The following is a 16484-nucleotide window of genomic DNA, read 5'->3' as shown; positions in this document are numbered from 1 at the left end:
TGACTTTGGAAGCCTTGACGATGGTTCGCTTGTTTTCTTCTCTCGGTAGCTTTTGAAATCTTTCTAGAACGCAAAGTCATGTCCACCACCATTTTGATTGTTTCTGTCTTCCTCGCGGTGCAACAATTGCAAAGTCATGGGGTCGTTTAAATGAATCTACTAACCCGCGGAAAGAGGTGGTTCAATCGGTTTTCAAACTAAGATTATTGGTCATTATCAAACGTAAACCCATGGGATATGAATGGTTACTCTGGGAAGATCCTTGTTCGCAATTCGTTGAATGTCCGGGGTTCGTGGGATGTAAATCCATCATTAAGTATCCAAATGGGTTAGTGATGTAGCGTCTTGAAACTCTCCCACACAAACGGAACGCGCCCAGAAAACGCCTCTGTTGATGCCAGTGTCCTCACCCCCAAAGTTATCTCGAGGATTTGTTAAAAGCAATGATGTTAATGAGCATTAAGAGAAGAATGCTCCGGGAAAACTCTTCCTGGGGGAAAAAGGTTTTGTGTCAATACATGCAGGTGACGTCAAAGGACCATGGGACACTTTTGGTGAACAAATCCAAAATGGAGCGCTCGTCAGCGCTCACAGTTTTCTCATGAGGGCAGTTCTGACACAAGAGCAGACCAGTACGATGAGGGGGTGGAAATAAGGCGGGAAATATGTCGGCGAGGAAATACCCTAACCATAAACGTTACTTCCTTTAGACCAATTCCTTAAAAAACAGATCTTGCCATTTGACCGTAGCAATACACGATCTTTGCGAATGGTGCGTTCAAATAAACAAGCGGCGTGTTGAAGTATTGTGGCGCGTAAAGTTGTTTTTTTTCCGCATTTGGCTGGGCCAGAGAATGATAATACTGCTGGGGCACTTGAATTGAGACATGTTCACAAGACGAAGCTTCAACGATTGTTGTGTAACCCGATATAGAATTCTCCCACGCCCTTTTACTAGCAAATACAGCACAAACAACCGCAACATTTTTGTTTACATTTGTCAACATGATTGATTGCTTATGGACAACAGCGCAAGCGTAATGATGACTTACAACCTTGTTGAAAGCAATCTATTACCTTGACGATAAATGACTGAATTAAAAATAACGTGTACACACTCCGTTCAACTTGGTTGCATCGTTCCAACTGAGAATCATATCGTGTTTGTTAAATTTAGCTTGAACAGTGTTCATATCAACATTCCGTGCTCAGACGAAATGAGATAAAATCAGACAATTCTCTCCACAAACATCCCGAGTTCAGTGGGTCACTATGCAGTGGTTTTGTCCCGTTATAAGATATGTGTAACCTTCCCGTTAGATGTAGTATCCAATGTTGTCGTAGTTTCAGGAGGAAAATCCGTAAGCTGTCAAAGAAGGCCTTGCACTTTCACACGAGGCGATTCAACAGTACATAGCCCACCCAATGTTGTCCCCCCAGGTTGGTCATGAGGGTCCGTATTCGCCGATGAGTCCGGGCTGGGTAGGTGTTGATGACAGGTAGCCTATCACCTTGGAAATACGGCCCTTGCATCAGAGGTGCTAACACAGGTCAGAAAGACAGGCTTGCCATAGTTTTTCCTTGGGTCTTATGGCATGACGATGCACCTAAGAGCCTTGTGACAAATCGTAGACCACGCGACGAGTTGCGATCAATTTCCCCAACTGATTGAGCTGAAATTCTGCGATACACAATTAAATTTCAAAGCAGTGAGTCTCGTCTGAGTTCCAAATTTCAGGTACAGGTTCACGTTACCCGTTTCGATGAGGTTACAGACATTATCGGGATGTCCACTTCCTGCCGGTGTCAAATTCAAAACGGAACAAACCGTAATCCGTTCTCTCTCGTCGGAGCGGCAATCCACGCTATGTCAATGTCAAGGCCCGTGCACCACAATCATGTCTCCACTTCCTGAAAACAGCGTGTTGTAACCATCGATCTTTTTTCCACCCGTCAGATCCAGCGCAAATAAGTCAGTTTCTGTCTCCCATTCACAGTCCATCCCGGAATGTCTTGCAAGGTCAAAACAGCTCAAAGTTGAAAGGATTTTATTCTTGCAAGGGATTTCCGTTGAAGGCAATGCGGATTTCGCACGAGCCCAAAAAGTGATTCAACTGATAAGGATATGAAACCGTGGTGAATAAATCTGTCACAGTGTGATTTAGAGAACTGCCTTGAGGGATGAATCCTTGTCCTGCGATATGTTCTGGTTAGGGTATAGATGCTGGTAGCGGTGCGCCTCCCTTTGTGACCTTGCAATGATCCTGTACATTTTTTCTAGTTTCATCACCTGTCCTGCAACACCGTGTGTCACACGCATCTGTTCGTATGCGAAGCGTATCGAGATACATGACCTTTAGTATTGGGTCAGCTGTTGCTGAGTGCTCCCCCCAGCCATTAGAACAAAAGCATCGTTGTTCACGATCCACTTTGACACTTTGATCTCCAAACCGTCGCAACAACTTGTTCAAGATTAAACACGTCACAAAGAAGGTACGACTTGTTTCCGACCAACCCAACTTCTGCGGCCGTTGTTAGTACAATGTGGCTCTTTCTATTCAGACCCTCCTTACTTTTCTAGCTGTATTAGCTACTTCATGTCATAATGTGTCCAGCATGCTCTGTGTAATACAGAGCTTGTGGTTAAGTACGGATTAAATCTTGGCCTGTTCGCTGTAAAGTTCAAGTAAGGTGCTTGATGTAAGGCATAGTGTATATGCTTGAGTGTCTGACTGTTGCCTGTTTACCAGCGGTTCGTTGATCTTGATGGTAAACTGCTTTGAATAGATGGAATGAAGGGCGTTTGTTGATCCATGAGTGTGTACTTCGTGTCTTACCATCCCCTGTGGGCGATCCATCTTGTTTTATGGTAATCTTTTACTACCAATCGCAGTCGTCTCTGTCTTCGTTAATGTCAATGTATGTCAGCTAACGTTTGATGACATAACTCGAGGGGTTAGTTCCCGTTTGAACCGGTTCTGTAATTCGATTTTCCATTTGCTGCTAACAATTCGATACATCTTTCACTGGTACAGGGTCAAACAATTGTAAACTTGAATTCGCACCAGGGTGCTGAGATGAGGGTTGAGCTGATGCCATTCTTTTAAGCAAAAATGAGTCTTGCAACGTTGATAAATCGTAGTGTAATGTATACTTTCTCCCTTTTCACTATGGTCTGTCCTTCACTGTGCCGCTTTGACGTATACACGCAGCGCTTATATAACTCTTTTTCCCTCAGACCTGGCTGTGTAATGTCGATCAATGACGCCCTTTGAAGTAATTGTTTCCAGCAGCTTTCGCTCTTGTCTTGGCAGCTTTTCCTTTAAAGGTTGAATAACCCATTGATCACGTCACCCCTTGGTGAACAAGGTTATACCAGACATTCTCCCGTTTCCAATCCAGTACGTGCTTGCATGTTGCGTTTTCCACAAGCTTTTTTTTTGTTTGCTCGTTGTTTTTGTGAGATCAAGGGAGTTGTACTGAAACGGAACAAGACCGGAACATTCCCCCTAAGCCGTTGCCACGCCCACCCCAATTGACCATAAGGGTGTGTTCCTCCGGTAGATACTAATGTACACCCCTCCTTTACCGTGGCTGTGCTATAGGGTACAACATGTCGTCCCATATGGGTATATCGGTGGTTCCATAGGTACTAACATTTTGGTTCTATAGTCAAAATCACGACGGCCGAAAATGCAGGGTCCACGCGTATCGGCTCCAGAAGCAAATGGTATCAATTACGTAACCTGTGGTCTCCCCATATTATATTGATCAGCGCCACGTATGAAAACATCAGTTTGTACGGTCGCAGTCTAATTGGTCTAATGGACTGGGCACCTTGGGACCTTCGTATCTTGTTGATCATGTTAACCCGCCGAACTAGGACCACGAGGAACAAGGAGCCAGCGCCGAAGTAAGTTTCGCTTGAGCAAGCCTCCCACTGACTTGACAGACTCGATTAAATCGGACATACCCTTAGATGGTTTGAAAAGCGTCTCTCGAGAGCAATCCCCAATAACCAATTCATCTCGTCTATTTGCTGACAATTGTTGTCGGTTGTCCTCGCAACGAAGGACCGCTTGTGATCCATCCCATTCTGTTGGACAAAGCCATCCGATTTGGTACAGGCTGAGGAATTATTAATACTTGATGGTTTAAGTAACCGCCAAGGTCGCGAGCTACACTGTCTTTGGTAGAATCACGATAGCCAATCCGGCTGGTAACCTTTCAAACTGGGCAAAGAGTGTATCTTGTGCTTTCTCGGTAAATTGTAAAAACACTCCGTGTTCCTTCCAGACTCGTCATGGTTCTTGTCCACCTCTCTTCAAATAAATGATCGCTCTCAATCACGTAAAAGTCGCTATCTTGAATCATGTTTGTTTGTAAAAGCGACCAACTGGTTTATGCTGGAATCCAACTGTCGTATTTCTTTGGCCACACCTTTCCAATGTACCAACACCGTCCTTATCCTCCGCCTCCTCGTCCCCTGCGTTTTAAAAGTGTTTCCAATCCGAAACAGGTGTTTTTTTCCCGGTTTCTAATTCGAACTAATCACACGTTTCTGGTAACTCCAAATTCGTAAAAAGTGCCTTGAATCCAGTCACCGTCTGCTCTCCTTTATGGCGATTACACGGGTGTGGCGCGCGGAAGTCATCTGAGCAACAGTGAAAGTTTCCTCCGTCCAGGATGGTAAGTAACCTTTTTTCAAAGAATGCGTTCAATGCTTACTGATCCTTGACTTTTGAGCCCTTCTCCTACTTTGAATTTTAATACTTTGTCCCCGGCTTTTTGAACAGATGTTCTATACACATTGTTCCAGACCTCTGATGCGTTATTCTCGTTTGACACAATCCGCTGGATCTCCTTTTGATGCTACGGGTGCACGCTTTGCTTGTAATTCCTATTGGACTAAATAAATCGTCCAGTTGGGTCGCAATATGGATGACGAGCTGCCTGGTAGTGAACATACGCCAACATAAGTTTGCGTTTTCAAAGTGTGCGGTTATGAATCTTTCAACCACTTGGGCTCTTGGGTTTCGTTGTAGGTTTACCAAATGATGTACATTCTCCTTTCTGGAGACAAAGGGTTATGAAAACGTGTTTATGTTCTTAAATTCGGTTTCCGGTCATCTGTTTGCAACTTCTCAGGTTTGCGACCGCTTCCTGGGAAAAAATGCTTTCAAAGGAGCCACCACCCCAGACAGATGCTCCTGTTTTCGCTGATTTCTAAAGGCACCACCCCGCGTATTTGGATAGGACATCTGATACAAGTCAAGATAAATACTTGTAATCCCATTGCTATCCACTGACTCAAATGTTTGCAACAATCACACCAAGTCCCGCCGTGCCACTTGCGAATTCTATATCAAACACAATTTACTCGGTTACGACGAAAGCGTGTTTAATCTTTGCAGGTTTGTGGTAAGGTGTATAGCCAGGTTGTTGGCGCGAGCCAATCGAGTAATTGCGGTGCGTTTTTTTCAAACCATACCGAACGCGCCGCACGATACAAGTTTCGTCGACTCCCCGCGTTGCTAAAGCGGATGGTCGATCCACTTCATAGAATACAATTTCTAGTAATAGTGGTTGTCGTCTGATTTAGGGATCCGCGTTTTCTGTTTTCTTACTTCTTTTGCATTTTTCTTCTTCGTGATTGTCGGTGACATCTATTCAATTCTGATGTGAAACCATCGCTAACACCGCAACACCGCAAAACTAACATCGCCTTCCTCTGACATAGGTCACTGTAAAGAAACCTTGTAGGCGATGAGCTTTCCTCACACACGACTTGCTTGCAGCACTACGCCATGGTGTTAAACAAAGTGATTAGATCTTCTTCAATTCGCAAGACTTTTTGTAACAATTTGCCAGACCATCCACCAGAAAGAAGGATAATGTATCGAGTACGTGACGGCATAGACTTTGTGGAATGTATATTATGTTCCGGTAAAATGTCGGCGTTTGCAATTGGGTCGCATGGATAGTAATAAAGAACTCAACAAGCAACCTGGGTTCATTGGAGTGTACTAACTCCTGTTACAACGTTCTAACCATTGCTCGCGAGGTGTGCTGTGAAAGATAGTGTCCTGCAAAACAACTAGTTCTCCGTAGCGCAAACCCGAAACCAAGGCAAAGTACACTACTAAACGTCCTGCGTCTTACCGAGTCTAGCTGAAAAACGGTCACTGCACGTATTCCTTTATAGGCTTTTTGTGAATTCAGTCACCTCACTACACACCGGTTTAATACTTGTGCGTGCTGTGATTGTATTTTCGGCTCTAAAAAACATTGAAACTTTGCAATAGGAAGCAGTAAGCTATGCTTGAAAGCCGGATCTACATTTGTGCATTCGGTAGATTGTACAATAAAGGGTGCGCTGAATTCACAAAAGAAACTTTTTTATTTACTTGTTTTTTGTTTGGATTAAGATTATGAGTGTTAAAGAAAAAATCTTATCGTTCTCGCAAAATATAATGCATTGTGATTAAGGCGTTCTCTTTTAACGCAGCGAACTCAGAGTGAATAAAGGGTGTGTGTGATTTATTTTCGGCTCTAAAAAGCCGTTGAACACAGGGCATAAGCTATAATACAACAATGGAATAACACATGCGAATGCAAAAAGTGGATCACATTTTTTCATCTCTCATTTACGCGTGGCCGTTTTTTATTGTTGCTCTAAACGCGTTGAAATGTGCATGCATAAAAAAAAAAAGAAAAAAGAAACGGAAAAAAAAAAAAAAACAACAAGAAAAACAAAAAAAAAAAAAAAAAATATGTAGAAGAACCCCCCCCGCACCCGAACACTACTCATGATGCAGGACGAATCACAGTGAAATTGAAACAACATTTTCTATTTTTTTTTTCTTTTTCTCAGGGTGTGCGTGCGTTGTGTCTGATTCTTATTTTCGCTATCAAGGAAAGGCGTTTGGAAACAGTGGCGATGCATAATAGAACACCTAATGCGTGCAGCGAGATAGCAACGTGAATATACAAAGAGAACTCACTTCTCTACAAATATCACATTGTGATAAGCGTTTCTAACCTGTTTAATTCAGTAAAACGCTTGTCTGAAATGTTTGTTTTGTTGTGTATTTATTGCTACTTAACAACTATAATCTTTGTTGTACATAGGGTGCGGTTTTTCAAAACAACTTTTTTTTTCGGATGTAAGGTTTGTTTAAAGAGAACTATCTCTCGCAAATAATCACATTGTGATAAGCGTTCTCTAGTTAATTCCGTAAACACGTTTGAAACGTTTGTTCGATGTTGTTTTTTATTGAACCCCTTAACGATTGCGCTTCTGCAAATAAAATTCGTTTCGAAGGGTTAGTCCGGTCCTCGAATGTTTCCATATTCTGTATGTCTGAACAGAACTGCATTATCAGAGTCACAGTACTTTGTTTAAAAAGCGCAACGCAACATGTTTAAGGTTACGATAGTCAAATAGGTAGAAGAACAATCATTTATATCAACTTGTCACTAGAGTAGGATCCTTTTAATAAAGCGTTTGTTAAAAAACGTATATTGTTGGTTGTTTGGCTCATGATCTTTTGAAAAGTATTTTGAAATACGATATGACAACCCAAATTCCGCGTTCAACAACCATAGCAACAGTATAAAACGCTTCTCAAAAAATCGCAAAGTTGATTGTTCAAAGCGTTTTCCAGAAAAGGTTTTATTTCAATCTGTTGAGTAGGCCTCTTCTTTGTGGTTCTGCGTCACTGAAGGATGTCCTTTGTGTATTCTTTATCATAAAAAAAGAGTTGCATTTAGGGTTACCCGTGTTTCATTCAAGCGGCGAGTGTTTGAAAAACTTTCCTTAAAAAAGGTTGAGACAACGGAGTTCACGTTTGTGTCAAAAGCGTGAAAGAGTTGAGAAGTTGCTCCTCTGTTTCCCTCCTACACAAACAACTTTTTTTCTTTCTGTCATATTCTTCCTTCTTTCACGCGTTAATCGATCGCCTCTATGCAAATTTTAGTGTTAAAAAAGAACAAAGGCGTAGGTTGTGGACTTGTCCTGGTCGTGTAAGAGCCTTTTTGTAGTATGTGTTTTTAAAATTCTGTTTTGAAACTCTGCTTTCAAAACAATAGGGTTTGCTCACTTCACTTTTGTGAGGATACGTGACCCCAAGCCCAAGAAAGTTAATGTAATACCGAAGGCGGTCAGCGGTGTCTCATTGGCCCGTGATGTACATCACCCCCCGTGACCTCATCTGCTGCTCCCTGTCTTTCTCCCATTGTTCCTTTTCGCTATAATCTTTGCGTTACCACACGCGATGGGTCTGGGTGGAAACAGAACACAGGCACAGCAACACATTCATCCTCGCTTAGCTCTTTCTCGAATAAAAGAAACACATCTCGCTTACCTTTCCTCAAAGTAAAAGAAACCTTCATGTACGTTCGTGACTAACCCTAATTTATGCGGCGACCTGGGATGCACGTGTTCTTTCACGAGTTAGGGTTACAGCCGACATTGGCGTCATTCCCAACTTGCCCCTATTTATGCACGCCCCATTTTATCTTTCACGTCGTTAGGGTTAAAAAAACCACCGACACAAAGGACTTTGCCGTCCCATGCCCGCCAACATGCCCCTAATGTATGCACGCCCCCTTCTTTTGTCTTTTGATCGGATGGACGTCATTTGTCATGACTACCTGTCCAAATCCGGTCTGAATGATCCCATACAACTACTTTACGTTTTTTAGTTGTGGATAACTTTTTAGTTGTTGATCACAAATAGTTGTCGACCACTAGATGCCCTAGTCGTGGAGGCCTCATGAGAGCAGTTTAGAGTTTCAATTTTCTTGTCTCTCAAGTGTTCCACAGTTAATTTTGATTGCCAGTGGTTATTCGTACGGGACCTGCACACAACTCGACCTACATTTGCTATTCATACCCGAGTCTTCTTAGAATGACTAAAATTAAATTAAAGTGAAATTAAACAGGCATCATGTCGTTGTTTGATAGCTGAACTGTATATTAAAGAATTAAAGACAGGTAATACTTTCTGAGTGTAATTGAACCTGTAACATTCATTCTTAAAGAAGACTTTCCGTATGAATAACAAATATATGTCGTTGTATAGGCCCCGGACGAATAGCCACTGTGAATTTTATTCCGATCTATATTCGCTTTGAAAGACAAGCGTTGGCACTTGAGACGTGAATTTGGGCTCCCCTGTGTATCTAAATCCGGTTTCCGGCTGCTCCAAACTGCTCAAAACGCTGCAAAATGGCAGTTTTTTTTGCGCAAAACGTTTCCATGTTGTGGGTCTGGATTTCGAACGTTTTCGACAATTTTTTCCCATCTCAAGTCAAGGCTATTTGAAGAAATGAACCGTAAGTTTTTTTTGACGTAATTAATATTCACGAAAACATTTTCAGCGCGTTGATTGGCTGAGAGCACTTCACTTAATCCCAATATAATAATCACTCAGCTTAATCAACCAATCACGAGAATATAGGCACGATAGCCATAGCAACAACCGCTTACCCTACCAAACTTCCAAAATGACCAAATTTGTAACATTAGACATTGAAAAAGGAATTCTGATTAATATATTTGTTTTCTCGGAAATTGTAATGGTTATGATGTAATTGGGAACAGTAGACTTCGTGTCGTCCCAATTTGGTCTGTAATCATACTCGTGAATTAAACAATGTGGTACTTTCCGCTACGCGGTTCCGTTTCCCGATTTTTGTTAATCTGCACTGGTATGACTTACAGACCCCAATTTGGGACTTCACCTCATTCCTATTACCATTATTATCACTAAGCGTAGCAATTTCAATCACGTAATTACTTTCGTACAGTCATTTGAGAAAACTGCTCCTATCTCACACCCAAACGCAAAGCCAGGTAAAACCTGCTCACCACAAGCCAATTTTCCTGCTCTTCAAAGGCCCAACTACAATGAATTCGTTTTGCACTCGGAGCTGCTATTCTTACGATTAGGTTTCGGTCAATTCCAAGTATTCTTCTTCCAAAATCTTTAGTGTTGAGGCGATTATAGGAAGTTAGGACTACCATTTAAGGTTCTACTAACCGGCGACGTCGACAAGGTCTCTTTAATAATATAGAGTTTGCACTATCGCGTTAGGTGCTTTTTCGGCGATTGTTGCATCGTTGTTCCGAACTTCGTACAATGTGGGCGTACTATATCCAAAAATAGATTATTGACTACCAAGGGTAAATAGATAGAATGATAAGGTTCTGCGTATGTCTTCAATAATCACAACTTTGATTATTTCAAGTCGATGTTATAGGCATAGTGTAACCTCGAAAAAATGTGAGCTAAATGCGTGACGAACGCTGTGCAGGCACTATTATTTTTTTTTTTCTTTTCCTCTTTTAACCACTGAAATTGTTTTGTGGCGTCCTCGTGTGGCCGCTATCAATCGCCGTTTATTACAAACTAGGAACCTTTAAAGATCATATGATCAGCGGCGTCGACCGAAAACGTCCACCTCAAAATAAAACTTTGCTCTACCCATAAGTCCTTTTCGCGATTATTCCATTTCGTTCGCGTCCTACGATTTGGGCGATGTATCGTAAAAATAAAATGGGACGAGCGCTTTCAGAGTGAGACTAGAGAATGAAAGATTTTGCAGTCAAAATCTCAAATTTAATTACGGAGCTTACGCAATGACGACGACGACGACGGCAACGAAAACGCCACCAACAAGAGCTCGGCACGCCCTGCACGTGCGTTTAATATTTTAATACATCTCTTTGCCTTTCTCGTCCTGAAGAACGAGGCGAAATGACCAAATATGAGGTTGTGTGGAGGACGTGATCACCTGACGATAAATTTTCAGCTTTTCTTTCCAACATCCCCACCGTTCGAACAGTTTTAATCCCGGAATGATTATGTACACTTTCCATGCTGAACGACTTGGAGTAATTAGTACAATAACGGGAAACAATATTTTTTGACAACTTTCTCGTAGCCATCGACGTCGTTTTGTGTAAGCTCCCTAATATTTGAAGTCATTGTTATGCACAGTTCTTTTGTGACCAATGTGACCCGGATTCCATTCCCAGACGCGGCGTCATATGTGGGTTGAGTTTGTTGGTTCTGTACTCTGCACAGAGAGGTTTTTCTCCGGGTACTCTCCTCCAAAACTAGTCTTCTCTGCAGCCGTCTTTCTGGGTATCGATGTCACCCAACGAAAAAAACAGCTGCTCACATTGGAACCACATTCCTTTCCCATTGTTTTGACGGTCTGTTAAAATGACTAAAAAGGTAAGCCAATTGAGTGTGAGGAGAGTTAATCGTTGCGATTTTCTGGCAGACCCATGCAGGTATTTGGATTGAAAGCCCCAAAAAATCTTGACCGCCCAAGAAAGAGTATTTCTTTTCGGCGGCAATAGTACCCATAATTTTGCAAACTTATACAGTACTGGAACTATTGTGTATTGGCCCGGTTTCTGGTCGCAGATCAAATCTGTGTTTTCACCAAGGCAAAACCGCATCTAAAGTAACAGAAGCCTTGCTTTACCTACAATACTCGTCACATTTTTTGGAACACTTATCCCCGTTTACCACTTCCTCCAATGTTGATTTTCACAACTACTAGCAGTCGCCCGAAAAATCTCAAACAACACTGAATTGAGGGGAGGGGGATATGGTATAGGCTACGATCTTGTAACACGATGCATCTGGACCATTCGCTAAGTGTTCCAACTAAATATGTCTAGTATTATAGGTTTTTTACAGACGCGGTCAGATTTTGACTATACATTTGTTGCTTTGGTTTCAGTTCTGTTTTCATGCATAGTGGCAGTTGAGACAACGTGAAATTAATAAAATTGGGCGTATGGGAAGACTTGATTTTGACGTCAATAAAAATATTGACTAATGTGATTATATTTACATCCTTTCATTTTTTCAGTCCTCTACTTATTCTTGCACTCATGCTCAACACCAGCACTTTTGTGTTGATTGAGCGCATTGATAAAACGAGAGGTACTATTGGTCGAGTCGTCGATACAGGTCCAGAAAATGAAACGTGAGCAGCCGTTCTTTTCGGGGGAGCGGCAGCGAAGGAGACTACTCCAAAACCAACGTAACATTTGATTTACGTTGAAAATGTTCATATGCTCATGTGTAAGAACGACTATTTTCTTTGACGAGTTTTGCCTTGACAAGTCTTATTTGCTGGTGTGAACGAATTAACAAGTTTTCGTTGACAAGTTTTCCATGTAGCCAGCGAAACAATTACACAGCACACGACAAAAAAACTAACCACGGGCGCCATTACAGTGAGTCATCACAAGAGCAAGACCGCTGTGCGCCCGCAATTTCTCAATTTTCTTGACAAGTTTTCCTTGTCGACCTGTACAGACGAGCCAGTTTTTGCAATGTGTCAATTTTCCTTGACAAGTGCACTTGTTCAAAACCTAGCATGCTACCTTGAACAAGTGCACTTGTCAAGGAAATAATGTTCTTTTTTTACACACCAGCAAAAAAATTGCCAAGTCAGAACTTGTCCATGAAAACTTGCTCGTGTGTAAACGGCTTTAGTGCTCCAGGGCTAGAACGACTAGACACTTCAATAGAGCTTCTTTCCTTTCTTTTCCTCAAAACTGTGTGCTAATATGCGTGTCGCACGTGCACCACGATTATTGACGCTCTTTTAGGCAATGAAATTGTTTTGTGGCGTCATCGTTGCCGTCGCCGTTTATCAACTAGGAACCTTAAGATCTATGACCGCGACGTCAACCAAAGCATCATCTCAAAATATAACATTGCTCTGCAGTTTTGGCGGGGGGGGGGGGGTGAAAATAGAAAATGAAGGATTCACTCTGCTACATGCTCACGTTGTCATCATAACCGCAAATCGTCGTTGGGTAGAGTACGGCCAGAATGCAGCAGCACGATCATTTATGCTCTTTCAACCACCAATATCATTGTTATGTGGCGTTGTTGCTGTATCTGTAAAACGTTTTTGTTCTCTGACACGTTTCGTCCAGCTAACGTAGACGTCTACAGGGAGTTTTACAATAATGCATTAAACGCCTGTATTTAAGTCATATCATTTTGCCATCAGATATGGCTTAAATACAGGCGTTTAGTGTATTATTGTAAAACTCTCTGAAGAAGTCTACATTAGTTAGGCGAAACGCGTCGGAGAATAAACAAGTTTTAGAGATACAGGTCGCAGAGTGCTGCTCACTAGTTTAGTTTTTTTAATTTACCACAAAGCTAATAATGGCAGCAACAAAATCTTCAAAATATCTATGTCAATAACAATATGTCTATAACAAATGTATCATGGACTTACTATGTATACAAGAAGAATGCTGGCAGTTATTTAGTGCACTTTGAAACCGTCAACTTGATCCACCTGGCTTTGGAAAGATTCAACATTTTGTCAAACACAGGAATGTCGGTTATGCTGTCGTGAATGTCTTGACGTCAGGTGTTCTGGGCAGTCATTTCATTGGTGTTAAGGAAACTTGGAGTTTTAAGGCCATTCCATGCAGCCAGATCACCGCAAGGGTGGCTTTTGTCAGAAGTGATGATGCTGGTATGGATGGCTATGTCTCTCCTGTTTCGAGAAGCTATCAGCATGATTAGTACAGAGGAACTTTGTTGTTATAATTACTAATATATAGATTTAGCCAAGCCTAAAAGCGGATCTCCCTGGTTATTTATTTTTACTGCCTGTAGGGTTAGTGAAAATGAAATGTCCGCGTTTTGATGTTTTCGGTTGCTGCTTCAATTAAATCATTTTCTTTGCTTTTTTCTACGGAAAAATCCATTGCCTAACTAGTGAAAGTCCACGGTAAATTTTACGCTAAAAACCGATATCGCATGAATCACGAAGCGATGAGTATGATATCGGTTTTTCGAGTAACCTTTACTTTGGACCAGTTTGGCAATGAATGTTTCTTGAACTGCATGACTTTTAAAAGAAACAAGCACACCCTCAGTGAGCGAATGGAAAAGGATAAAAGCCATTCAGAGTCAACTGTCAATAGCCAGCGAAATGGGGCATCCGGGCACGAGCTTTCGAGGTGCGCGGAGCTCCGCTATGAATATACTGCATAATACATAAGCATTTCAATGGTTTAAAATATTTTACAACCTTTAATTCTTCTCATGTGGTATTTAAGGTTTACAGCTTTGAAGTTGATTTTCATTTGATATTAGGTTTCATTACCCACCAAAGTGAGGCAACCTTTTGAAATTCTAACATTTAGACTGGAAGCTTAATTGTAAAAGAGACTAACCAGTGAGTGGAGATGACTGGCTGAAATTCTATACAGAATTAACTGAGGAGAGTGTAGTTTAACGTGAAGTGCTATATTTCTATCCCATATGAACCATGTGAGCGTTAGCCCTACTGATGGAACTGGGCCCACATAAGGACAGAGAAAAACTCTGTCCAGGGTGGGAATTGAACCCACGACCTTCGGTTAGATCTCCGCCGCTCTACCGGCTGAGTTACAAGGTCAGACGGGAGCAGGCCGTGGGAACTGAAGATGTTAAAGTCGCGGCAATTAACATGTACAAGTACAAGGAAAGGTTACGTTTATACAAACGTTGGCCGTGTAGCCCTTATATTGTAAACAGAATTAACTGAAGAGAGTGTACTTTAACGTAAAGTGCTATTTTCTATCCCACTGAACCTTCTTCAGTTAAAATATAAGTGCTACACGGCCAACGTTTGTATAAACGTAACCTTTCCTTGAAATTCTATACAGTCCGGTAATTACGTGTAGGAATATAATAAAATTCCTTACAGGTTGAATGAGTGTCTTGTTCCCTTTATCAATTCCATGATGTTGTACAACACAAGCTGTTTACAGTGGTGAGAGCACTCACCTTCGGCATGACTATTCCGGGGCTGGGATGTAGGGGGTGAGGGGTAGGGGGCACCATAGCTGGAACAACCAAAACGTTGACAAAAATGCTAACCTAAGGCCTAAGCATTATCTTAAATCACGAAAAGAAATCTAGACGTTTGCCTAAGGAAAACGTTTGCAGTCGCATATGAAAAGTGGCAGGGATGCTCGTTGTCTCGCTTATAGACATTTGCCTCCAAATTGATTCATTTGATTATTTAGCTTTGGCCAACCTTAGAGAAAATACACATTCCCCGAGACTGTCACTTGCTTTTAAGTGAACGTTGGTATACCAAATTAAAGAGGTTTACTTGTCACCAGCTTCACGTAAAATGAACACCCGAGAAATATACAGCGAAAGCTTGGAGTTATTTTGAAGTATTTAAAAAAATGACATGACGGCTAGATCCTCAGTTATGGAAACAAACCGATTTACCAATCCCTTATTTCTATCAAGTGATTAACTAATCCTGGTACAGACCCTTACAAAACAAGGTACAAATGCAAGGACTTGGACAGTATTACTCATACAATCGAAGAAAGGAAAAAAGAAAAATGACACATCGACGCATCAGAGTCCAAGTGTTTTTCTCACGTTTCTGAAAAAAAGAAACAATAGTGGGTTAAATGGTAATGCGGAATTTCGTTCTGATTGGGAAGTAAATAATATCTCAATTATCTTAATTCATTAAACCATTTGTGCTTGGTTAACAGCAACAATTCCTATTCAGTGTCACTTCCACGTGTAGACTGTAAGACCTCAATAGCTAACTTCACTTCACTTCTCGTACATAACTGGGATTCAGCGATCAGGTATTAGCCAAAGCAGTTCGAGTAAAAATAACTACACTGGCAACCGATTTTAAAACCATTTCTATTTGAAGAATGTACCAGCTCCTTTCGACAACTTGCTGATGCAAAACATTTACAAAGTACAGCAATTCAGTCATTAAAGTTATATTCAAATAGCACTTACCATTCTTTTCCTGTTTGTGTTGCCCAAATTCAAAGGTGACATCATCGCCAATTAGCACAAATGGCGCCCAGTACTTTAAGGCAGAATAAGTCTCCCGAAGAGATTTCATAGCATGGTGGAGAGCTCTACTTGCACTTTTTCTATCTGCTAAGTGTTCGTAGAAACTTTTCATGAACATCAAGGTCGCCTTGTCGTCGATTGCCCAGAGTGACACCAGAACAGATCGGGCACCAGCACACAGGAAAGCCCTGGCTATTCCCACAATACCCTCAGATTTCACCTCTCCCTGGCCACTATGACAACAACTCAGCACAACAAGTCTTGCCTGAAGATGGAGTGCGTGAACATCACTCAACGTTAACATGTAATCTTCCTCTTTCGAGGATCGGTGATGTGCGTACGGAATTTCGGGCCAACAAAATTACTACAAATTAACCATCTCCATCTGCAGCAATGTGGATTAAAGCAGCTGACGTCATTCTTTTACACACCTCAGCTCTGGCTGCACTTTGACCTGTAAGAGGCATGGTCTGAAGAAGATTTCCATCATATCCACCTCTTTTTTTCGCGCATGGCAGCTGTTATACATGGGTTCCCCCTTGCCCCAAGTGACTTCCTTCAGGCATGGATCGCCAACAAGCAGCGCTTCATTCT

The 16484-nt window shown here is 41.7% G+C and overlaps 2 protein-coding genes across 2 annotated transcripts in view; one reads left to right on the top strand and one right to left on the bottom strand.

The window, feature by feature from the left end:
* The window catches only part of LOC138025410 (G-protein-signaling modulator 2-like), a 7716-nt gene extending 768 nt beyond the window's left edge, over positions 1 to 6948 (top strand). Inside the window, exon 2 of the mRNA XM_068872627.1 lies at positions 6875 to 6948. Coding sequence (XP_068728728.1) covers positions 6875 to 6948 — 74 coding nt within the window. The remainder of the gene's footprint in view (positions 1 to 6874) is intronic.
* A 7691-nt stretch (positions 6949 to 14639) lies between these two features.
* On the bottom strand, positions 14640 to 16215 carry LOC138026756 (tetratricopeptide repeat protein 28-like). Its single transcript, XM_068874209.1, has 2 exons — positions 15831 to 16215; positions 14640 to 15453 (listed from the first exon to the last, which is right to left on the bottom strand). Exons 1-2 carry the CDS (start codon positions 16192 to 16194, stop codon positions 15446 to 15448), a joined length of 372 nt encoding a protein of 123 aa, XP_068730310.1. The 5' UTR covers positions 16195 to 16215; the 3' UTR covers positions 14640 to 15445.
* Between the last annotated feature and the right edge of the window lie 269 nt (positions 16216 to 16484).

This window comes from Montipora capricornis, chromosome 12, assembly GCF_036669925.1.
Source record: "Montipora capricornis isolate CH-2021 chromosome 12, ASM3666992v2, whole genome shotgun sequence".
Taxonomy (NCBI): Eukaryota; Metazoa; Cnidaria; class Anthozoa; order Scleractinia; family Acroporidae; genus Montipora; species Montipora capricornis.
This window is presented reverse-complemented; position numbering and strand designations above follow the sequence as displayed.